This window comes from Tiliqua scincoides, chromosome 1 (genome assembly GCF_035046505.1).
Source record: "Tiliqua scincoides isolate rTilSci1 chromosome 1, rTilSci1.hap2, whole genome shotgun sequence".
In the NCBI taxonomy this organism is placed as follows: domain Eukaryota; kingdom Metazoa; phylum Chordata; class Lepidosauria; order Squamata; family Scincidae; genus Tiliqua; species Tiliqua scincoides.
In genome coordinates, this window is record NC_089821.1 from 267,167,666 (window position 1) to 267,193,095 (window position 25,430).

The 25,430-nt window shown below is 42.4% G+C and overlaps 1 protein-coding gene across 2 annotated transcripts in view; it reads left to right on the top strand.

Annotated features, from left to right (window-relative positions):
• Window positions 1-25,430, top strand: part of LOC136649084 (lysophosphatidylserine lipase ABHD12) — a 58,158-nt gene that overhangs the window by 27,511 nt on the left and 5,217 nt on the right. For both annotated transcript variants that reach the window (XM_066625502.1, XM_066625511.1), the window contains exons 4-10: window positions 5,213-5,332; window positions 7,034-7,064; window positions 8,286-8,331; window positions 13,637-13,766; window positions 18,112-18,149; window positions 19,436-19,515; window positions 22,125-22,207. In XM_066625502.1, the coding sequence (XP_066481599.1) occupies window positions 5,213-5,332; window positions 7,034-7,064; window positions 8,286-8,331; window positions 13,637-13,766; window positions 18,112-18,149; window positions 19,436-19,515; window positions 22,125-22,207 (528 nt within the window). The remainder of the gene's footprint in view (window positions 1-5,212; window positions 5,333-7,033; window positions 7,065-8,285; window positions 8,332-13,636; window positions 13,767-18,111; window positions 18,150-19,435; window positions 19,516-22,124; window positions 22,208-25,430) is intronic.

Consider the following 25,430-nt stretch of genomic DNA (forward strand, 5'->3'; position numbering starts at 1 on the left):
GCATTCCGCCATTAGATGGGGTGGAATCAAATGGAATGAAATTAGAATTATTTAACACCACAAAGATAAGAAATGGGATTCTGGTGCTTTTTTCCTTTGTTCCAAGGCATTTAAAGGTGGACTCTGGTATAGGCGGTCCAATCAGTGGATCAGTCAAATCAGTGGATACCGAGGTCCCATCTTTAATAACTAAGGGGCTGTCGCATAAAAGATAGAGATTTGTTCTCTGTTGCTCAGGAGGGTAGGACCAGGAAAAATGGATTTAAATTGCAATAAGGAAGATCTTGCTTAAACATTAGGAATGTCCTCCTGATGGCACAGAACTATTTGGTGCTGGAACAGTCTGCCTTGTTAGAAGAATTTAAGCAGAGGATGGTGAAGCATCTGTTGGGGATGTTGTAATTGTGGAAAGCCTGCTTTGGCAAGGGTTTGGACTTGTTCTTGCAAGTTCCTTCCAACTCTATGATTCTATGATCTCTATGTTATGAGAAACTTGAGAATCATGGCGTGCTCTCACTTGTTGTAGCTAATATTTAAACCTGTTGATAAAATACCAGAAAACATGGTTTCTCAGATTTGCAGTTCCGTGATCCACCTTGTCCTCTGCAGTGTGTTATGATGCTACTAGTAGTGCTGGAGGCCTCTCCTGTCCCGGCAACCCACTCTACAGGCCTCTGTGGCCATCAGGAGCCTCTGTAAGCAACTTCTGGTTTGCTTCCGAAAACTGTAGCTTATGGAGGCTTCTGAGGCCGGCAGAGGCCTGTAGAGTGGGTTGCTGCACTGGGAGAGATCTCTGTATGCTCCAGTAAGTAATGGGGCTTCTGGAACGGCTCCTATTTGGAGTCAAACCAGCGCAGGGGTGGGTGGGAGGGTGCAGATCGTGACCCATACCTTGAGAAGTACTGCCTTAAAAGAAGAACTCTGACAGCCATGCCTCCTGATCAGGTGACTTCCTGCGTCTTATCCTGAAGCCTTTTCACTATTTTGCATGCTATTTGTAGTGTGGCATTTTGATTCTGTCTTTTTAAACTGACTTTTAGAGCCATCTGGTTTAGTGAATTCGTATTGAGCCACAATACTCATAATAAGATGTGTATAATTGATATCATTTGGCTTAAATCAGTGGTCTTCAACCTTTTCATGCCACAACTCCCCTCCCCAATAAAGTATGAGAGTAGGGACCCAACGCTGCTCCTGCCCCCTCCTGGGACTCACTCTGCCCCCACCAACCCCATTTCCCCCTATCTCTTGTGCAGAAGTTCTCAAACTTGGATGTTGTGACACCCCAGCCTGAAAAGCCCTACCTCTGGCCCTAGAAGGGGTGGGGGAAAGTCGTGACACAATCCCCAGGATTGTTCTGCTGCTGTGGGTGGGAGGGTTTTTTTAACCTACTTGCTGCCAGTGCTGGAGTCCTGGTAGGTCCAGGGAGCCATCCACAGGGCTCCCTGCACCTCCAAACATCTAAATAGTAACAAATGGGTTCTTCCAGTGATTGTTATGACTCCATGCTGGCTGCAGGTAGTTAAAAAAAACTCACATCTGTCATTGCATCTTCTGAGGTGTATAGTCAGTATAACCTACTTAGTTAATGAAATTTAAGTAGAATCTAAAATGTTGAGGGATAATCTTCAGTTAAAGTGAAGTAAGAAATCTCTGCCACTAAGTAGTTCTGGTTAAACTTGCCAACTTCTTGACATCAGGAGTTGCAACTTCTTGGAAGCCTGGAAAAACAGATTGCTTATACTATTTTTATATCTTTAAAATATCTTAATATCTGTAAGTAATATCTGTAAGTTTAATGAGAATCATATAAAATATTACAAGAAAATAACAATTCTTCTTGCATGGTCATTGGTGTTTCTAGGACAAATGTGGGGTGGGGGAGTGGCACAGTTTACATTTAAGGAGGCAGCAGCAAAGAGAGTTGATGGTTCTTTGCCCTGCTGCCTTTTACTCTCCTCACAGGGCAGCTGGTTGCTCTCTTGCATATTCGATCCTCTCCCTCATTGGCTGGGAAAGGATGACCAATTATTGGCCTGAATTTTCCTCAGTTAACCTGTGAAAATGACAAGCTAGTTCAAGATAACTGCCTAGAGCAGCGTTTCTCAAACTGTGGGTTGGGACCCACTAGGTCGGTCACGAGCTAATTTCAGGTGGGCCCCGATTCACTTCAGTATTTTATTTTTAATATATTAGACTTGATACTCCCATGGTATGTGACTGCATTTGGGGAAATGTTACAGACCTGCATTTGGGGAAATGTTACAGAAGCTACTATGTATATGCTTTTAACAATGATAGTAAACAGGACATATTCCTGGGTAAGTGTGGGTAGGATCACAACCTAGGACTGCTAAAAATTTTCCAGCTTGATGATGTCACTTCCAGTCATGACATCACTTCCGGTGGGTCCTGACAGATTCTAAAAAGTGGATCTTGGTGCTAAATGTGTGAGAACCACTGACCTAGAGCATTTGTCCTGTCAGAACATATATGAACAAATCAAGTTGACTTGTAGCAAGTGAAACAATTGGTCCATCCAGCCCAGTATTATCTACACTGACTGGAAGAAGCTCTCCCAAATCTCAGTCACTGATGTTTCCTGCTTAAGATCAACTGGAGATGCCAAGGATCGAAGCCAAGACATTGTGCATGGAAAGCACGGGTGAAACAGTGGTCCCTCCCTACTTGGAGAACTTTCAACTACAAAAGAATATTCTTTGAGCATGCTCCCAACTAAAGCCACACACCAATAGGTACCTTGTATTCAAGATATTTTCCACACATGCTTCCATTTAGGCACTAAAATGATTGATTAGATGTTCTGAATGAAGCTTTGCTGCTGACATGATGTGATCAAGTAGACAGATAGTATATATTAAAATTTAGAAGATTTCAACTCCATTCTTTGCTCCGTAACAATGAGGCACCGAGTGTGGTTTACCTTTTATCTTTGTATTTAATGAACATTATAAAAACAAAACAAAAACCAGCATAAAATGACATAAAAATGCAGTAAAAGCAGCAAAGAACAAAATCATCTAAAAATAGCAGGGATAGCTACATATAAAACTAAAAACCGAGGCAGGAAAGCAAACTAGAAAAAAATGTTTTTAGCCCCTACTAGAGGCTTCCAAGGAGGGAACAGTTCTCAGTTCAACTGGGAGGGAGTTCTGTAATTGTGTTGCTACAGAGAAGGCCATAACCCTTGTTGCTGCCAACCTGGCTTCAGTTGGGGGCACATTTAAAGGAAGGTCCCCTTGGATGACCTCCGGGGATGAGGTCCCCTCCCCAAACCTTAAAGGGTTGTAAAAGGTTAAAAACCAGCACCTTGAATTGTGTCTGGAAACATACAGTCATTCCGCTGCAGGAGCAGTGGTCTGACAGTCTAATTGACAGTCTGAAGACCACATCGGCCACTGCAGTGGTTCTCACACATTTTGCACCGGGACCCACTTTTTAGAATGAGAATCTGTCAGGGCCCACTGGAAGTGATGTCATGACTGGAAGTGACATCATCAAGCAGGAGAATTTTTAACAATCCTAGGCTGCAAAACTACCCACACTTAGGCAGGAGTAAGTCCCATTTACTATCATTGTTAAAAGAATATACATGGTAGCTTGTTAAAAGCACAGATCTGTAACATTTCCCCAAATGCAGTCACATACCTTGGTAGCATCAATAATATATTAAAAATAAAATATTGAAATGAATGGGGACCCACCTGAAATTGGCTCACGACCCATCTAGTGGGTCCCAACCCACAGTTTAAGAAACACTGGGCCACTGCGTTCTGCACTAACTGCTGTCCAGACAGTCTTCAAGGGTGGCCCATCATAGAGCATATTACAGTAGACAAATCTCACTGTCGCCAAGGCGTGGACCGCCATGGTCAGTGTGATTCAAGAAAAAATATGGTCCACCAGCCTTGGCTGGCAGATGCCACACTGGCCACCGGGCAAACCAGAAGCAGCAGAGAATCCAGAAGGATCTCCCAAGTTTTAAGCCTGATCTTGGGGAGTGAGTGTGGACTCAGGACAGATTGACAATCCAGCGCTTGAGTAGCAGTTCTCCAAACTAAGAGTTCCTCTGTGTTTTGTCTTGATTTAATTTCAGTTTGTTAATTCACATCTGGACAGACAGTGCTCCAGAATTATAATAGTCTCCCTGGGATTAGATAGTATAGCGCAGTGGTTCCCAACTTTTTAGCACTAGAATCCACTTTGTAAACTAACACTCTGTTGGGACCAAGCTAGCTTTACAAGATTAAAACAAGTTTCACCTTACCAGCTGCTCAATTCTCTGTTTTTATCCTTTTTACTATGGTGTGCTGTGCCTTCTAGAGTGTGTGTTTGAGCTCCAGTTTCATTGGGCCATTCTGGAGGCCTTGTGTTCCCCTTCACCTGGCTTTTGACAGGAGCTGATGTAAGCTTGCCTACTCATGAGTAAATGCACACATGTGGCTCAGTTTCCACAGGGCTCAATACAACATGTAACATCAATTCTAATATAGTAAAAATAAAATAGTGAAATGAATGGGGACCCACCTGAAATTGGCTCACAACCCGCCTAGTGGGTCCCGACCCATAGTTTGAGAAACACTGCACCAGACACATTAAAGAAGGATGGTGGTTCTACTGGTATGACAGGGCACTTACTCTGATAGTGATTACAAAAATGTTATGAAGACCAGAATTAAAAAAGTTAGTGAATAAAAACATATGATCTTTCACTATATTTTTAATAAATTAGAGATGGCACAGTTCTTAGATGACAGTTACTGGTAGTATTATTTACTACCAGTTTTTCAGTATCTGGCCTAGGATAAGATTAGTCAAAAATCAGTCAGACACACCGCTAAGTTTAACCTCCTACCTTACCAAGGGCAACACCTTCCTTCAGAGATGAATTAATCATCCAGCCAGCCCCCCCCCCCCCCGCCACACAGATCTAATAATAAACCACACAAGGCAAGGGTTAAGCAGGCAGAAGTTTTCACATTGCCCAAGGATTTGCATATTATCAGGTTGTATAAACTGAAAACGATTCAAAACAATACAGCCAACAGATGTCACAGGATATCAACAGATAGAAGCAATTTTTACTGGCAAGTGCCTAGCAAACTGCTCCCAATAAGCAACTGAGTAGTTCTCCACATGGGGTGGAAAGTTGGAGTAGAAATCTCTTAAATAAATTGCTGTTTGCTTCTAGGCACACGGTTCCTACAGCTTTATGGAAAGCTGCTCAAGGGAAGGACCAGCTGTGGTATGAGGATGTTTTGGGTTCCAACCACCCTGTGATCCTTTACTTACATGGAAATGCAGGTACAAGGTAAGAGAGAAAGGAAAGTGAACCCACTGCTAAGATATTTTGGTTCTTGTGACTGCTCTGAACCTCAATCATATCATTGTGAAGGGAAGGCAATCCAGCTCAAGTGGTAGATATGGGATACCATTAATAGGCAGCAAATTGTGAAATTATTTACCTGTAGTTGTTGGGTCCCTTTCAGACTTCTCCCTCCATCACCAAAATGCTGGGCTGTATTTGCATCATATTAAAAGACAGGAGTCTTTCTTTTTATGTTCTCAGTTTGCTATGTGTATTAGTATTATTTTTTATAGAGTCTTTTCTAGTTAATGGCATGTAAATTGAAAATTGACTTTTTTCTTGTTAGATGCCGTATCAGAAGTGGTCTGTCTTCCACACTTTGTACCCTTTAGCTTAGTTTAAAAAAACAAAAAAACTTTGGAGAGGACTGTTCCTGCTCCTTGTAAAAGTTGGTAATTATTTTTGGAGGGGGAGTTCTATCCCCAAAGAGTAAATGTGTAATTTAGGCTATAGTCCTATCCACACTTATTTGGGAGTGTGTAACCCCATTGGCTATAATAGGACTTGCTTCTGAGTAGACATGCGTGGATTGGGTTGTCAATAACATAAATTGATGGGCACAATTCTAGCCAGAAGTTGCACACTTTAAACTAATAAAAGAATTTAAATGAATGTTTAAATCTCCAACAGTGAAATCCATTAGATTTAAAAGTACAGGGGTACCTCGTTATCTGTAAGGGTTCAATTCCTGATTGCCTGTGCAGGCTGATCTGTGGGCCGGGGAGGCTGTTTCTGACAACTTCGGCCCTCAAAATAACTGATGAGGCCTCTGGGAGGCCTTAGAAAGTCACTCTTGGTTTTAAAACCTCCCAGCCCTCAGATCAGTCTCCGGAGGCAACCAGAGTCTTCATGTTGAGCCACGTCTGGCTCAGTGCAGGTCAGTGGCCCCTCATTGAGCCAAATCTGTGGATAAGAAGTATCAGCCTGTACTGGTATTAACCTTTAAAGCCCTGTATGGCCTAGGATCAGATTGCTTTGGGAATCGCCTGCTCCTGGTTAAGTTTGCCCAGTACTTCAGGCTCAGAATCTGAAGCCCTGTTGTCTGTCCTGTCCCTGTATAGCATTAGGCAGGCAGGTATGCAATATAGTAGAGTAGTGTGGATCTAGGACCCACCATTGGGTCATGACCCAATTTTTGGTGGTTTGCAGAGCTGATAGGGCAGAGTAGGCTATGTGCATCAAGGATTAAACAGGCTGCTACTTGGAGGGGGAAGGAGAGCACTGCTACCCAATCACCATTACAGCCACACCCCTTGGCATTTATAAATCAGGTAGCAGCTTCTAGGACCTTTAAAAAGTTTGAGAACCACTGTACTAGAGACTTACTGATAACAGTACTGCCCTCCTTGTGGAGGTCTCTCTCAGGTATCATGCTGTTGTGAGCTTTTACTTGTGATCTGTTGCTGCTCTGCTGTGTGTTTTGTATTGACTTTCTTAAGTTGCTTTGCTTGCTTACAAGAAAAATGGGGGTGTAATGACCACCATAATGGAAATCAAGGAGACTTACATGTGCTAGATTTTGGACGACTTGAGGCAAATGATTTTTTTAATTAATGTCACATTAATTTGAGAAGTAGGTGACATAAGAACTATACCTTGGAGGATTTCAGACTAATTTGTAATTTTCCTAAATTCTTTTAATAGAGGAGGGGATCATCGTGTGGAACTTTATAAGGTGAGAACTGCAACACTGTACACTGTATACAGTGTTTATCAAACTGTGGGTCGGTCCCCATTCACGTCAGAATTTTATTTTTAGTATATTAGTCTTCACGCTAACATGGTATATGACTGCATTTGGGGAAATGTTACAGACCTGTATTTTTAACAAGCTACTATGTATATTCTTTCAACAATGTTAGTAAACAGGACTTACTCCTGAGTAAGTGTGGGTAGGATTGCAGCCTAGGATTGTTAAAAATTATCCTACTTGATGATGTCACTTCCGGTCATGACATCACTTCCAGTGGGTCCTGACAGATTCTTATTCTAAAAAGTGGGTCCTGGTGCTAAATGTGTGAGAACCACTGCTATACAGTATATACTACTTTTCAGTTTGTACAGTCTTCTTGATAGCTTTTCTGTACAAACTTCTAACCTGTAGGAGTATCTCTATCTTGTATGCCTTAGCTATTCCCTCCGCCTCACAAGAGCTATGGGGGAAAAATTCATAGTGGCATACCCATAGCCTTCGGCCTCTTCTTAGTTTGTATTTACAGTTTGTACTAACTGTATCCTGGCCTACACAGCTTCAGGTTGCAACTGCAGTTACAGGTTGAGTCTCATTCCTGAGGGTTCCCAGAACTCACATGGATGGCAAAAAAACTAAAGCAAATCAATTTAAAAAACAAAGTCCCTTCCTTCATTGAAAAACAGCCTTGCTGACCTTTGTAATGTAAGAAGAGTCATTAAGAAGACAATCCATCTATCAGTCCTTCTCCAAGCGCTTAGAAAAGCCTTCATTCAGCCCCTCCCTTCACCAATGCAAAGTGATTACCTTTCTTTTCATGTGCTCAGGGGGAAGGGAGGGGCATTCTGGAGAGAGAAGGATTGATGGATTGTCAGCCAGCTGCCCCCCCCTCATTAAGGAGGCTATTGTTAAAGGACTGTTCAGTTTTTTAAACTGCTTTTAAAGGGATGCATTTTCCCCGTTTTCCAGGGATCAGCATGTTCCTTCTCATTTGCAATGGCCATTCATGTTGAGTCAAATCCATGTATAAAAAATTTAGTGTATAACAAGATTGGACCTGTATTTGCTTGTGGGTGGGAAGCAGTTCTCCCTTAGTATAGGAAAAATAGCACGTTGGGCAGAAGACTACAGTGCAGAGTTCTTACTTTTTGAAGAGTGTTACATAAATTATGTTGTAATCTTATCTGTGACTTTCTTCTCTTATAGGTTCTGAGTTCACTGGGTTACCATGTAGTCACATTTGATTATCGAGGTAAGGGTCTTTTTAACCAGTAGGTTGTATCCCAAGAAAGTGAATTCTGATGAAGCACTATGGAAATAATTGAGACAAATTAGTTGTCATGACTAACTTAAGCCCCATTCATATCAATGGAACAGTGGCCATCCTGTACACATTTATGTTCGAGTAAGCCCCATTGAATTCAGTGGGGATTACCTCTGAATAGATATGTGTAGGAGTGCTGTACTCCTGTTGACTTTTTAGGATCCAGCTCAGTCTTGGATGTCCAGAACTGGCATCTGTTTCTCTTAACTGTTAAGACTTATCAGTTTGGTTGGTGCACTAAGGGATATGTTAATCGGATGTTGTTCGATGTAACTGACAGCTTAAAATTTGAGTAAACATTTACAGTCAGTTCTTGTAATCCTCTAGGATTAGGTTCCTGGAAAACCCAGTGGATTTTGAATTAGCAGATGAGGGGTCTGTCTTCTCTATTTTTCAGACATCATGTGTTGTTATTTCTTGCGCTTTGTACCAGCTACTCTGTTATTCCATCTACTGATTCTTTCAACGTGTATTTTGATCTTTGCTCGCAAATTCTATTGAGACTAGACACTGTTCTTCAGAAAATCCAGGATCATCATTTGTAAAAATGACAACAGTGTACAGTTTCATCTAGGCTCATTACACCTCTTTAGACTAGATTTGTTTCTATCCTGCCTTTCACTTAAATCAGTTAATCATCAGTAAAACAGATGAATTAAACTGAAAAAAGAAATTCCTAAAATCTAAATGCATTGGTGACTACATTATCAATGTCTAATGATAAAACTTGATCAAAGACACACTGTCTTCTCCCCAGCCTCCTCCTAGGGGAACAGCTGTACTTCTGGGGGGCTTGAACAAGCATGGTGGGAGGGTTGCAACAGGAAATCAGGCAAGCTCCTGGTCAGATCAGCTTGGGACTTAGTGGACAATGGGTACATCAATAGAAAAAACAGGGCCAGGCTTCTCTGCCAGGTTGCTCCTGGAAAAGGCTGAGGTGAGTAGTTCCTGCTCATGCCTCAGCATTGTCCTTGCTTTTTCTCTCCAGTTTCGGGCCTCTCTTAGGCCAGTCCTCCCAGTAGTCTGTCTGTGCACTCCAGTCCCTATGCACTCAGACCCTCCAATCTTCTTTCCCTCAGTGTTGCCTTGTCTAGCTTCCTCTTTGCCCCTTCTGTTAATCTTTTCACTCCTCCACTATCTTAACCAAACTTTCAACCTGGTCTTATATCCTCCCTATCTCCCTACAGCTTGAGGCTTAGCTTTAAAGGGTGGCCCTGCCCCTTCCTCCCCCCAGCTCATTCTCAATGGCTGCTTTCTCCCATGGCTGAGAATGTCCCACAGTATACATGCAGAAAGAGATTCTTCTTGAACCTTCTAAAAGCCCCAATGCTCAGGTGCAAGAATCTTTTTAGAAAAGGCAGTTTGCACAGATGAAGCCATAAGTGAAAAGGTCTTCTCCCAATGAAATCTGCTTTTAGTGAAGGGAACATGAAGCAGGGCTTTTGTTGAAAAATGGCTGTCTTTTATATTTTTGCTGGAAAATATATAATGGTACAGAGAGAAGTAGGTATGTGGGACCAGATAATATGGGGATCGAACAATCTGCTGGCCTTTCAAGGCATTTTCCCCTTCTGATTCTTAAAATCATTTGTTGAAACTTTCCCAGTTCAAATAAAGCCCTTGCTTTAGAAATGCAGTGCTTGCATTAAGCTTGGAGAATCAGGTATACCATCAGTAGTTTTGAACTAAGTCCATTCTTGCATTAAAAATGGCTTTTATTTGCAATTCACTTTTAGTCTTTGCTCTTAATTACTCTTGATGAAGAATAACCTTTTATCTTCTTTCTTTTCTCTTTCTTGAATGCTTTTTCTGCTGAGATCTGTACTATTTTAGACCACACAGTGTTTTGGGTTCCTCTATCTCATCACATGTGAGTGGGTGGGGTGGATTGAGCTTGTTAAACCATGATTCTGCCTAAAATGTGCTGCAGTTCTTAAGTTCTGTGAGTGGAATGTTGAAGCTATAGCATGTTTTACATATGAGAATGAAAGGGAGTTTGGGTTTTTTAATTTTAAAACAAAAAAGCTGAAGCAGTTCAAAATTCTTAAGTATATTTAGCCTAGTGGTTTTTGGTTTTCTTTCCCTTCTTTCCACATGATAATGTGATGATCATAAACTGGGCAAAGGGATCAGGGCTATTAGTTTGAAATGAGTGTCAGAGGGAGGGACACCCTTCCCCTCCAGTTGAGTTCTGCCACCTGATATGGAACAAATACACTACCTATGCTGTTTTAAGCATATAATTTGGAAGACTGTACTTTTTTTTAAAAAAAGGCAGATTGGGAGAGGACTGGGCTGCAACTCTGTTTCCCCACTGCAGTCTCATCTCAGGTCGGTCCCTGCCCACAGCTGCTATTTGCCAAGGAAAAAAACCTCCCATTGGTGTCATTTGATACTTAAAGTTAAACATTTTCTTGCAAGGTTTGTGTTTGAAGAAATGCTCTTAAGAGAGCAGAAAATGACTGAACCCCTCTTTAAAAGGACTCTACCCAGGCAGAATTTACTTTCTGGTTCCTGCCAGCAGCCCTGTATACATGCCTGCATACACTCGCTATCAGGGCCTCTGAGAGGAATTTTATCAGGGGGTACAAAGTTTCTTTTGAGCCTCCTTGCAAAAAGGGAACTGTGAAACGGAGCGGGGGAGGGCGGTGACCTGCAGGCACAATAGGGGTAGGGAGGGGTGAAGCAAGGTGGGGGGAGGGTAGAGACAGCTGGAAAAGTCTTTGGAGCCCAGATCTACCCACCCATGTGGCATCAGTAGTGTCCCCAGCATCCCCAGTCATGGTAGTGTCCCCACCATCCCATGTGGGAAACAAGTCTGAGTAGATAGGAAAATGTCAGATGCCAGGAAATTTCTGGGGCCCCTTTTTTGGTTCCTGGCCCCGCCCTTTGACCATGGGCCTGGGTACAAATTACCCCCTTTACACCCCCTTTCCTAGGCCCTGCTCTATATTCATGAGAGATCCATTCCAGGGAACACCTCCCTCCCCACGGATATGGAAACGGAAGACACCTACATAAGAACAGCCCCACTGGATCAGGCCATAGGCCTATCTAGTCCAGCTTCCTGTATCTCACAGTGGCCCACCAAATGCCCCAGGGAGCACACCAGGTAACAAGAGACCTGCATCCTGGTGCCTTCCCTTGCATCTGGCATTCTGACATAGCCCATTTCTAAAATCAGGAGGTTGCACTTAAATATCATGGTTTGTAACCACTAATGGATTTTTCCTCCAGAAACTTGTCCAATCCCCTTTTAAAGGCATCCAGGCCAGATGCTGCCACCATATCATGTGGCAAGGAGTTCCACAGACCAATCACATGCTGAGTAAAGAAATATTTTCTTTTGTCTGTCCTAACCCTCCCAACACTCAATTTTAGTGAATGTCTCCTGGTTCTGGTGTTATGTGATAGCGTAAAGAGTATCTCTCTATCCACTTTATCCTTCCCATGCATAATTTTGTATGTCTTAATCATGTGCCCCCTCAGGCATCTCTTTTCTAGGCTGAAGAGTCCCAAACGCCGTAGCCTTTCCTCATAAGGAAGGTGTCCAAGCCCAGTAATCATCTTAGTCGCTCTCTTTTGCACCTTTTCCATTTCCACTATATCCTTTTTGAGATGTGGTGACCAGAACTGGACACATTACTCCAGGTGTGGCCCTACCATCAATTTGTACAACGGCATTATAATATTAGCTGTTTTGTTCTCAATACCTTTTCCAATGATCCCAAGCGTAGAATTGGCCTTCTTCACTGCCACTGCACATTGGGTCGACACTTTCATCGACTTGTCCACCCCCCCCCCAAGATCTCTCTCATGATCTGTCACAGACAGCTCAGAACCCATCAGCCTATATGTGAAGTTTTGATTTTTTGCCCCAATGTGCATGACTTTACACTTACTGACATTGAAGCGCATCTGCCATTTTGCTGCCCATTCTGCCAGTTTGGAGAGATCCTTCTGGAGCTCCTCACAATCACTTCTGGTCTTCACCACTCAGAAAAGTTTGGTTTCGTCTGCAAACTTAGCCACCTCACTGCTCACCCCTGTCTCCAGGTCATTTATGAAGAGGTTGAAGAGCACTGGTCCCAGGACAGATCCTTGGGGCACACCGCTTTTCACCTCTCTCCATTGTGAAAATTGCCCATTGACACCCACTCTCTTTTTCCTGGTCTTCAACCTGTATTAGTAGCAGCCCCCACATACCCCTCCATGGAAATTAGCAACTTTCTGTTTAGCTTTATGTCTATTTTTAATCATGCGTTCAGGCTGCCAGCAGCCTGTTCTCTTCGCACTATAAGCTTGTATACTTATAGTGCCCTGTTTAAAGTAAGAAACACTTGTGGATAAGTCTTTGGAAAATGTTAATGATCCATGGGGATAATTGAAACAGTGAATTCTGGATCTGCAGGTATGTGGCCCTGCCTGTTTATAGATTTGGGTATATGGGTCTCTTAGCCCAGCATTAGATAGAAGCCTTGACAAGTAGTAAGACCTGCAGGAGAATAAGCATTAGAATGGGCTGCACCACTTAAGGCTGTGGGGTGAATTGTACTTCTAAATACTCCATATCCAAACTCCCTGCAAATAAAAAATTGAAACACCAGACAAAGGTCAGAGTTAGAATCTGTCTCTTTGATGTGGCAGTCTTCTGTCTGCATGGATTGTGTGGTGGTGTAGTGGTTAGGGAGGTAGTCTTAGACCTGGAAGATTGAGGTTCGAATCCCCCCTTAGCCATGAAGCTTCCTGGGTGACCTTGGGACAGTCACTTTTTCTCAGCCTCACCTACCTCATAGGGTTGTTGTGAGGACAAAAGAAGGGGAGCAACTGTGTACACCACCCTGAGCTCTTTGGAGGAAGGGTGGTATAAAAATGTGAAAAATAAATAAATATTATCTCACATGACTTGGTGTACAATCCTACAATATTTCCAAAACATTTTGTCATACGTGTAGATCCAGTTACAGTTAAACTTACTGAAAAAACTCCCCACCTAGGAATGTTTAGGCCTGAAAGATACTGGAATATACATTTTAGTAACTTACTGGTTCCATTTTATTTCAATGAGCTTATTAGCTAGTCTAAATATTTGCAAATCCATCGAAAACTGATTTGTTGAGGTGTGGTGTCCTGAGTACTTTGTTACTTTGGCCTGTGCTCAGATGTAAAAAAAACTTTATTTTGACTGATGAATTGAAACACAATTCCTGGAATGTAACTTTTTCTCTTTCAGGCTGGGGAGACTCAGTAGGCACTCCTTCAGAGAGCGGAATGACCTATGATGCGCTTCATGTGTTTGACTGGATAAAAGCAAGAAGTGGAGATAATCCAGTTTATATATGGGGGCACTCATTAGGCACTGGGTAAGCTTTCAGATGGCATTTAACAGGCCTTTAGAGTTAAACATGGCTGAAAGCTTTGTGTTTGGGACTATAGTGTGATTTGTAAAGGGCAATAATTTTAGTCTATTCTACTTTTTCTTGGATTAGCACTGAATTGAATGGAATTGCTAAACCACAGTTTAACTTGCTGTTTAATAAGGTCTAGTTGTGGATGACAGGGTAGAGAGGATTGTGTTGACCCTGAAAGTTGAGACATGCAGTACAAATGAAGTATTAGTTGCGTGTCATCCATGGATAGAACAGACTAAGAAACAAATTAATTTTCAGTGAAACTGTAATGGAGGTCTTTCTATCTACTGTATTATGAATGTGTGTTAATTTTGCTGTTTGAAATGTCTCAACTATAAACTTAAAATGAGTAATTAGCTAGTAACACGTGGACACTCTAAACCAGGGGTGTCCAAAGTTTTTGGCAGGAGGGCCACATCGTCTCTCTGACACTGTGTTGGGGGCCGGGTAAAAAAAAAAAGAATTAATTTACATTTTAAATTTGAATAAATTTACCTAAGTTTACATAAATGAATATATTAAAGATGAACTTATATGAACAAATGAAGGTCTTGCAATAGCTCAAGGCCTATAAAAGGCCTTGCAAAAAGCCTTGCAAGGCTGGCCTTTCCTTTGCTGCCACTGCTGCTTCACAGGCTTGAAACAGCAAGCAGTGGAGGGAGCCCTCATCCCACAGCTCATGCGAAAGGTCAAACAGTCACCCTTATGCTGAGAGCAGTTGCGTTGGGCCAGTGTGGGCTCCAACAAATCTCCGGAGGGCCAGAGGCTCATTGGAGACTGGGGGCTCCCTGAGGGCCGCATTGAGAGACCTCGAGGGCCACAAGTGGCCCCAGGGCCGGGGTTTGGGCACCCCTGCTCTAAACTGTGCTTCAGTGAATAATTCTCAGTGACCTCTCAAAAGTAAATACATACCTATAGCTGTGTTCAGTCGAATTCAACATTTTTCAACCAGTGGTATGTGTACCAGTACCAGTGGTACTTGAGGTTCTGTCTGGTGGTACTCATGGGACCCCTGGACACCTGCCACTAGGCAGTGAGACCAGTGATATGACATGACAAATAGTGGTAGGATCCTTCGCTTGGTGGGCAGAGCTACAAAGTGTGCTTTTCACATTCTCTAAAAAGCCCTCCCATCTGTCCTGAGTCTCTTACTGGTGTTGTCACATCATATCTGGCCTCCCAATCAGGAAGTAACTGGCAGTAATATCACCAGTTACTTGCAAAGGTACATACAATAGGTGAACCTAGTGAAGTGGTACAGCAGGGGCAAACATTGAGAAACACTGGTCTAATTTCATTTCATTAGTTTGTGATGTGTCTGTTCGCTTATACAGTGAGTTCTCTTTATCTGCGCATTTGGAATCCATGGATTTGACCCACCATGGGTTCTGAATTCATGTGTGGAGGACCCACAGAGGACCTTCTGGATGTGACTGGGAGGTCTTCTGAATCGTGGGGAGGCCACATGCAGCCTCCTTATGACTGAATGCCTGCTGGAGTCTTCTGGCAGGCACTTGACTGAAACAGGCTCTTTAGCTTTTTCAGTTTTGCAAAGTATTTGTCTATAATGGTTTCACATGGATATCAAAATCACATTTTTAAGAGAACAGATTTTCAGATCTGTGCTTATTTTCAGTGCTAACACTGTTACTTTAAAAATCCATTCATTCTGGGGATATGAATACAGTGGGTTCACATTTGTTGGGATACAATCCACAGGGTAGATAGTTCTGGAAAGTGGTGCCACTAGACACTAAACTAGAGTTTAATTCACCTGAACTTCCTTCTGTGTGGCTGTCTTTCAACCTTCTATTCTTTTAGGGCAGTGGATCAGCTTGAAAGACTTAGATGGATCTGCATGTTCCCAGAGGCTTTGCTAATGAACTGGAATTTGCATGCATTTGGAGCTTTTTATTCCAGGGTTCATATTCCATTGTGTAGTGTTTGAATGCAGCTATCAGTAGATTCAGTGAAGATGGTGCCAAAGACAGTAGCATACTCAAACAGAAGCGTTTTTGTTTGTTGTGTAGGCAGACCAGAGAGCCTGAGGCAGCTAAAGGCAATCAAATGAGTTGCATCTCTTGCAGACTAGGAATAAAGGGAAATCCTGCTCAATTTGAAATGCCTAATTCAGTGGTAGGAGGGAAGAGCAACACAAATACTTGGCCCCCAATCTATCTTCATGGAGCCTGTGTTTGCGAAGTGTGCATTACAGCACAATCCTATGCATGCTTCCTCAGAAGTAGGGTCTGCTGTATTGTGTAGTATTTACTCCAGTGTAAAGGATTCACCTTTAATTTGACCAAAGGTGTGGATTTAATGAGGGAATGCTTTTCATGTACTCCTACAGTACCAGTACATCCTCAGGAATATGGGGTGTCTTGGTTGACTATCTTGGGCACTCAAAAGGAAGTACTTGATATGGCTGGCGAACAGACCATACCTAGAGGTAACAGACATGTGGAAGGGTAAACAGACTGGTTTAAAGGATGCCTTTATTAAAAATGCTTGTAGCAGTTGTGAAGATTGCAATTCTAACTCTTGAAATAGCATAATGCTTTTTTATATTCTGGGTTACTAGTAGAAGAAATCTGTGCATTGAAGGTATTGTATATTTAAAAGCCTGGTGGATCAACTTATATGTGATTGCTATAAGAACTGTAAGAACGATGTCTTAAAATTCATGTGGGTTTGGAGTAGATCTTGCAGTCTGTATTGCTGGATTCTTTTAATTTGGCAATGTCTTGTTTGTGTTTGGCAGCATTAGGGTTCATTGTAGTTGTTCATACAAGTAGCATGCAAATGGCTTCTGTAAGTTTAATTCAAGTTGTTGACTATGTAGTGGTGCTCTTCGGTAGTGTGTGTGTGTGATGTGTTTTATGCCTGTTTCATTCCTGTGGCTATGTCTGCTGACAGCCACAGGCATAAAAACATATATACCACCTTTATGACAGTGATTACACTTGATAAAAACACTTAGTTTTAAATTAATTTGGAATAATAACATATAACACTGCTTTCACCCCTTTTTTAGGATAATACCACCATCCATGGAAAAAATAAAACCGTTTTAGACTGTCTCTAGCAATTTCCTTTCAGTTTTAAAATACTGATGTGCAAATTTGTATGTAACACAGAAAGAGAACTGTCTCTTATAAACAATTTAGATGTTATACTGTAGTTAAAATTATGAGAACTTAAATTTTCCATTTGTTTTGGTTTTTGTATTCTGACAATTTATCACAGTTCAGTTGGTTGTATAAAATGTTTGTCATCTGTTCGTCTTTTGTAAATAAGTTAAATCTCACAATTTAAAAAAATGCATGCAAAGTAGCTCACAGATTTTTATTTGAATTGCCTAACTTGCAGTACCCTCTGTAGCAACAAGAGACATTAGGTTTCAAACACAATGGTAAGCTATTTCAAAATGGTACCTCAGTAGGATGCCATGACAATGCCATCTGTCTTACCTCCTGGAAATAAGGAAGCAACTTCCTGATTGAGTCTTCTTCTTTTTTAAACTCTGAGAAAACACATATGGATGAATTATGATGCTTGATTGAAAAAAAAATACACTGGTGTCAAACTTTTAAGGTTAAAATGGCTGATTCAAATTACAGACCATTAAATCACAAAAGGTGAGAACCTGCTGTAGATTTTTTTAGTTGCTTATAATAAACACTTGGCATCAAGTGTGCAGTGCTGTGCACACTTAGGAGTTGGTCTAATTTGGGGTGTCCAAACTTTTTGGCAGGAGGGCTACATCATATCTCTGACACTGTGTTGGGGGCTGGGAAAAAAGAATTTACATTTAAATTTTGAATAAATTTACATAAATGAATATATTAGAGATGGAACTTGTATGAATGAATGAAGGTCTTGCAATAGCTCAAAGTCTATTAAAGGCCTTGGGCAAAGCAAGGCCTGCCTTTCCTTAGCTGCCGCTGCTGCTTCACAGATGTGAAATAGCAAGCAATGGAGGGCGAGCTCAGCCTGCAGCTTGTGCGAGAGGTCGAACAGTCGACTTTCATGCTGACAGCAGTTGCATCGGGCCAGTGTGGGCTCCAGCAAGTGTCCAGTGGGCCAGAGGCTCATTGGAGACTGGAAGCTCCTAGTGGGCCGGATTGGGGGTCCCCGATAGCTGCAGGTGGCCCCTGGGCTGGTGTTTTGGCACTCCTGGTCTAACTGAATGAAGAGTGACTTGGTTGTATCCCATCTTAAGGGATCCCTTTCACACTCCGTCTTGTGTGGCTTTACTCAGAAGTAACTCCTGGTTGATGCTTTTTTGTCTCGCCAGTGTTGCAACCAACCTAGTAAGGCGACTTTGTGAAAGAGGTAAGAGCTTTCTTGATGTGGCATTACAAAAGAGTATTTTTCATGATCCTAACATTTTCAAAACATTTTATTTATTTATACATATATACCCCACTCTGTCACCCTAGCTGGGCACTCAGAGTGCCAGTAGACAGGTTACATGAGAGGTTAATCCACGTGGCAATATTTAGCAGTAAGCGTTCTCTGAACTTTCAATATTCCATGTGTGTGCTTGCTGCTTTTTTTTTTAAATTGGGGAGAGAGGGTTTCCAGTAAAATAAAAAATGTCTTTTTATTTACATAGACATATAGCATATGTGTGGAAGTTTATAAGGAGAATATGAGCCATTTGGCACCTTTCTAAAAATAATAGAGCTGACAGACTGGGTGTGGTGGAGTGCCTTTTGGCTAAGATCAAGTGTAGTATTCTTCATGATTCCTTATTTCTTGTATGTATTTGGCATTAAACCAAAGTTGACAGCACTATTAGCCTATGATAGTTTGTAGAGTTTAGCTGTTATCAAAGCTTAGAGTATACCAGTATTTCAAAACTAGACTGGGACCCATGAGTGGGTCACAAACTAATTGTTGGTGGTCATGAAACTGACACTGACAAGCTGATAACTGACAACGAAAGTGCATTGAGCCTTATGGAAAGCAAAACGGAGCCACACATTTACTTGTGAGTAGGCAATGGTGCCTCAGCCCATTTTGAAGGGCAGACTGAGAGGAACACAATGCCACAAGAACAGTCCTGATCCAGTGAACGCAGCCCCCCAAAATGCTCAAAAACTGTTTCAAAACATGTTAGATCATACCCCCCTAATTTCAGTTGGATGTCTTGAGATCTTCCTACCTGATCTTTAAACATACTTTTCATGCTCATGTTCATTCTTTAGTGAGCAGATTGATCAAATATGGAATGCTGTTCTGGTACTAGTGGTAGTGTTTCGCAAGTAATTTAATGTAATGCTTTCAATAACTCTGCAAGTTAAGTAAGGATTTCCCCATATGATAAATGGGGATTATGAGAGGGAGTATCTTCTTTAAGGACACAATGAGTTCATGGCAGAGGTCAGATTCAACCTGGGGAAATTCTGATTTGCAGTTCAGTCTTGTACCAGCTCTTGTGTAGTCCAGGCTCCGAATACATACATATATTGCTTCTGCCTTTTCCAAAGTTCTTTGAGGTGCCATGTTCCAAGCATTGCTGCCTTGGATCCTCCAGGTCACTTCACTAACACTAACCCAGGAATCCTGAGGCTTTTGTCATAATTGAGAAGCATTGTAATCTGTTTGATTTTCAGAAACTCCTCCAGATGCTCTGATATTGGAGTCGCCTTTTACAAACATACGTGAAGAAGCAAAAAGCCATCCCTTTTCAGTGGCAAGTACAGATTTTTATACTGAAGTTCTTATCTTTTTTAATTGTCCCATCTGGCATGTATCCATAACTCTCAAGTTATTTAGTATATCTGAAATTTGCTGATGAGCAAGTCTCTTAGCAACACCTTTTCAGATCTTGACTTTCCCATGCTTGTGTAACGTTTACTCTCTCTGGGCTTGCAGAGACGTGATGAACTCCATTTAGAAAGTGCATTGTGCAAAAATGTCTTTGGCTGGTATTTCTTGTTGTACAATAAGACAGTGGTTCTCGCATATTAGCACCGGGACCCACTTTTTAGAATGAAAATTTGTCAGGACCCACCTGAAATGCCATGACCAGAAGTGACATTCTCAAGCAGGAAGAGTTTTAACAATCCTAGGCTACAATCCTACCCACACTTACCCACTAGTAAGTCCCATTTACTATCATTGTTAACAGCATATACATGTTAAAAGTACAGATCTGTAACATTTTCCCCAAATGAAGTCGGATACCATGGTAGCATCAAGTCTAATGTATTAAAAATAAAGTATTGAAATGAATGGGGACCCACCTGAAATTGGCTCACGACCCACCTAGTGTCAATTGTTCTTGTCAGTTGTTCAAAAACTGATGGTATGCCTTGACAATTTTAGTGCCTTCTTAGTGTGACCTCAGAAGAAAAGGGTTGAAAATCTTTGTTTTAAGAGGAGAATTCAGAAAAGAAACATTAGGAACTGCACAGATAGACTAAGGCAGCGGTTCCCAAACTGAACTGTGGCTCCCCCAAGGAGCCGCAGAAACCAGCCAGGATATTATTATTATTAACTTTATTTTTACCCTGCCTTTCTCCCTGGAGGGACTCAAGTCCGCTTAAAACAAAGGTTAAAACAAATTAAAAAACATAATTTAAAAACAGATAAATAGATAAAAGCATATTAGCAACAGATAAATGCATATTAACAACATCATAAAAACAGTAGTCAGATAAAAAGTAGTCAGGTAAAAGAGCATAGAGCAGTAAATCATGAAAGGATCAAGCCTGTAACCAGGTTTTAAAAAAGATATTAACAGATGTTAAAAAGGCCAGGAACTCAGAAGGCTTGTCTAAACAGAAGGGTCTTCAGGCCTCACCGAAAAGTTTCAAGAGAGGGAGCAGTTCTTAAGTCAAGGGGAAGGGAATTCCATAGCGTTGGTGCCACTATTGAGAAGGCCCTATTTCTTGCTGCCACCCCACGTACCTCCCTAGGCAGTGGCACTTATAAAAAGGCCTTCTCTGATGACCTAAGAGGATGAGCCAGGTTGTATGGGAGTAGGCGATCTCTAAGATACCTTGGCCCAGAGCAGTACAGGGCTTTAAAGGTCAAAACTAGCACCTTGAATTGGGCCCGGAAACAAATGGACAGCCACTGGAGAAGCGGACTGACAGAGTCAAACCGCCTACCTCCAGTAACCACACGGGCCGCCGCATTCTGCACTAATTGCAGTTTCTGAACCGTCTTCAAGGGCAGCCCCACACAGAGCACGTTACAATAATCTAGCCTCGATGTCACCATGGCATGGATCACCATGGCCAGGTCTGCACCATCCAAGTATGGCCACAGCTGGCGCATCAGCCAAAGCTGAGCAAAGGCCCCCCTAGCCACAGCTGCCACCTGGGAATCCAGGAGCAGCTGTGAGGATACCATGGAATCCTTGCAAAAAACCCGCTGCACTATGCAATATATAGGATTGTAGCCTTCATGTGGAGCCATGTCCAATGGCCTAATGGGTCATGGGAGTTTCCGGTCATAAAAGTTTGGGAATCACTGACCTAAGGTTACTCTCTTAGACTGTTTGTACTGCTGGAGAGCTAAGGCACTGTGCAGGCATTTACAACCGGAGTGGCTAAGTAAGCATCAGGTGATCAGTGAAATTTGTACAAAGCTGCAAGCTGTATCCACCAGGTCTCTTCTTTGGAAGAGGATGTCCCATCCAAGTATCAGTTGCGATAAATTCTGGAAACAACTGTTTGCAACAAATCCTGTGTGGAGTTGATAATGATCTGCTTTGGATTGGTTGCAGAAGGTGTAAGTTCTGCAGAACTTATTCTTCTGAAGAAGAGCCCTGCTGGATCAGGCCATAGGCCCATCTAGTCCATCTTCCTGTATCTCACAGTGGCCCACCAAATACCTGAGGGAGCACACAAGACAACAAGAGACCTACATCCTGGTGCCCTCCCAGGCACTTCTCTTGGTTTCCCCAAGGCATTGCCCATTCCCCTGGTGGGGGGAGGGGTTGGGCAAGTCAAGGAGAGAGAGAGATCCTAGTACTTAAATGTGGCCCCTTCTACTGATGGGAACTGGGACAGTATGCAGACATCCTTATTTTACAAAGAAGCTCTCTAAACTCATTATTGGAAACATGTATCTCTAGGAGAACAAATTGCACCTATTATTCAATCCTTGAAAACAATTTTGTGTGAAAGCCTTGTTTACTCCAATATAATGTAGCTTGCCAGTTGCTTTTTTGACACTGCTGGGGCTGCACGCCTTGTAGTGTGCGTAATGTTTGATCAGGCTTAGAAATCAAAACTAGGAACCTGTATTTCAGAAGACTGTCACTAATACTTACCCGTGTTTTTCTTTCAGATATATAGGTACTTCCCAGGATTTGATTGGTTTTTCCTTGACCCCATCACATCAAGTGGAATTAAGTTTGCAAATGATGAGAAGTAAGCAGATATTTCCCCTCTTGAATCTTGGTGGTTTTTTACTTCTTTTTCAATGTTCTCCATGTAAGATACATAAATGCTAGAATTTGACCCACCCACCCATGAAGTCCCCATTAGCCGAGCCTACACCACCCACTCTCAGTGACTGATTGAGACAACTTATAAGGTGGGTAAAACCCACAAAATAGAGTGCCTTTTCCCCCTCATATTGGCAGCCATTCACATGAGAGGAAAGTACAGGAACATTCAGTGACGCCATTGGAATGGGGACTAATTCTGCCTCCTTGTCCTGTTAGCAAATCAGCCACTATCTTTCACCTTCCCAGGTTTATTTCTTAGTGTAGGACTACGTTGTAATGAGGACTCCTGGAACTAACTCTTTAAAATTATACCTAGGCCTGTAAATTCTTCCAGAAGGGTGGTGAGTTGTTGCTAGTCTTATACCACCTTAAAGACAAAGTACATGCAGCCCCCCATATCTGTGGATCCAGTATCCATGGATTCAGTTATCCACAGTTTTCCATATCGCCCCTATGCCTATTAACTTCGTTTATCTTCATAAGCCTGGTGCCAAGGAAGCATGTTTCTTCCTTTTTACAGAACACTAAAAGAGAAATGTGACAAGCAGGCAAGCAAGCAGCCTGGGTGCTAGAGGGAGGAGACTAAGTGAACATTAACAGGAAGTAGGCAGCAGCATCTGACAGCTTGAGCTCAGGATAACCCCATGCAAGACATCCTATTTTATGACATTCATTCCAAGTCGGAGGACTTGGCAAACTCTTCCTTAAGGGTTAATGTTGCCACGATCTTTGTCTTCCTCATAGTAGTACACAGTTCCCTTATCTTCTCAAACCCTCTAGTTAGTCATTTACAGGGCAATTCAACCTGTACCCTCTAATCTCATCAAGCATCTAGTGTCGACCCAATGTGCGGTGGCAGTGAAGAAGGCCAATTCTATGCTTGGGATCATTAGAAAAGGTATTGAGAACAAAATGGCTAATATTTTAATGCCGTTGTACAAATCGATGGTAAGAACACACCTGGAGTACTGTGTCCAGTTCTGGTCGCCACATCTCAAAAAGGATATAGTGGAAATGGAAAAGGTGCAAAAGAGAGCGACTAAGATGATTACTGGGCTGGAGCACCTTCCTTATGAGGAAAGGCTACGGCGTTTGGGCCTCTACAGCCTAGAAAAGAGGCGTCTGAGGGGGGCATGATTGCGACATACAAAATTATGCAGGGGATGGACAGAGTGGATAGAGAGATGCTCTTTACACTCTCACATAACACCAGAACCAGGGGACAGCCACTAAAATTGAGTGTTGGGAGAGTTAGGACCGACAAATGAAAATATTTCTTTACTCAGCGTGTAGTTGGTCTGTGGAACTCCTTGCCACAGGATGTGGTGATGGCATCTGGCCTAGACGCCTTTAAAAGGGGATTGGACAAGTTTCTGGAGGAAAAATCCATTACGGGTTACAAGCCATGATGTTATGTGCAACCTCCTGATTTTAGAAATGGGCTATGTCAGAATGCCAGATGCAAGGGAGGGCACCAGGATGAGGTCTCTTGTTATCTGGTGTGCTCCCTGGGGCATTTGGTGGGCTGCTGTGAGATAGAGGAAGCTGGACTAGATGGGCCTATGGCCTGATCCAGTGGGGCTGTTCTTACGTTCTTATCTAACTTCTGGTTCCATCATGGAGTTTGTCTCTAGTTGAGCTGTTTGAGCCAATGGTTATGGTGCGCTCAGAACTGTTCACCTTCACAGCTGTATTTCCAGTAGTTGTTCCTGCAGCACAGAGGATCCAATGAGCTGTGCACTTTGTGATCTGACCCTCCCCATTCATGGGATTTCACTTGGACAAAGTCATATTGAGATTAGACGCTGCTTTCCTGGTTGTCTCCTCTGCCACATTCCTGAGAGGTGTCACTCCCAAAATGATGTAGATCAGCAGCATCTTCAATTTTCATTAGATGCCAGAACCTGAGGTTGAGAGCTGGTGCCACATTTGGGTGCACTGTGTTGCAGATACCTTCTTGTGATAGATCTCTACTCTAGTTAAGCTGCTTCTGCCCAATGTTGCATATACACAGCAAGGACCAAATGTGTACACCTGTGGGCCATGCAAAAATGGGAAGGGAGTAAAAGTACAAAGTTTCCACTAAGTATAACTGGAAAGAGACCATACTGGAGGTTGCTTAAATTACATTCCTTGGATGTAAATCGGAGTCTCCAAACTTTTTGACCAGAGGGCCACATCAAATATCTCAAATATTTTGGCCAGAGGACTACAGTGTTGAGGGCCGGAAAAATTTTTTTTAAATATACAACTTAAATACATTAGAGATGGAATTTAGATGAATAAACGAATGAATGAATGGGCTGAAACTGCCAGGATTTCTCCAAGCATCAACACACACCACAAAAATAATGCACTCGCTCACATGGACCCCCATTCTCCCACCTCTCAAGCAGCTTACTTAAATATACAGGAGTAAATACCTCAGAACCAGCGCATCACAGGAATCACCCAGAGCGTGTTCTGGGTGCTGGGGTGACTTCCCTGACTCCCAGAAAGCCATCTACAGCCTTCAGAGGGAACAAAATGTTACTTCCAGTTTTTCAAGAAAAGCAGGAAGTGATGTTTTTAGGCCTTTAAAAGGCGTTCTAAGGGATGGGGAGGCTGCCTGCAACCTCCCTGGCCCTCAGAGCACTCTCCAGATGTGACTAGAGCACAGCTCAGGTTGTGTTCAGTTGAGTGGGCCAGAGGCTCTCAGGGCACCAGAGTATGGCTGTGGGCCAGGTAGAGGCTTGCTGCAGGCCACATCTGGCCCCTGGGCCAGGGTTTGGAGACCCCTGATGTAAATCATGGTCTTCAGGTGTTCTTCAGTACAGACACATAAACCATTAGGTTATTTCTTCTGCAAGCATTTTCCCCCCAAATTCTAGGCCTGGCTGTACTAGCTGGACTTTTTAAGTGGAGATTTTGAACCAATCAAGGATGGTTCTTCTTTGAGGATGTTTCTCAAAGGAACCAAGACACTGAGCAGTGTTCCATGCTTGATGGAAGCTTCTGAGAAGGGCTCTGTGTACTTACATATATATTGTTAGTAAACAAATGTCCTTTGTGTGTGACAGGCTGAGGAAAATAGGCTAGCAATAAATTGCACATTTTTAATATCTAAGCAGATGGTGGATATGTTGCAAGTAGTGTGAATTAAC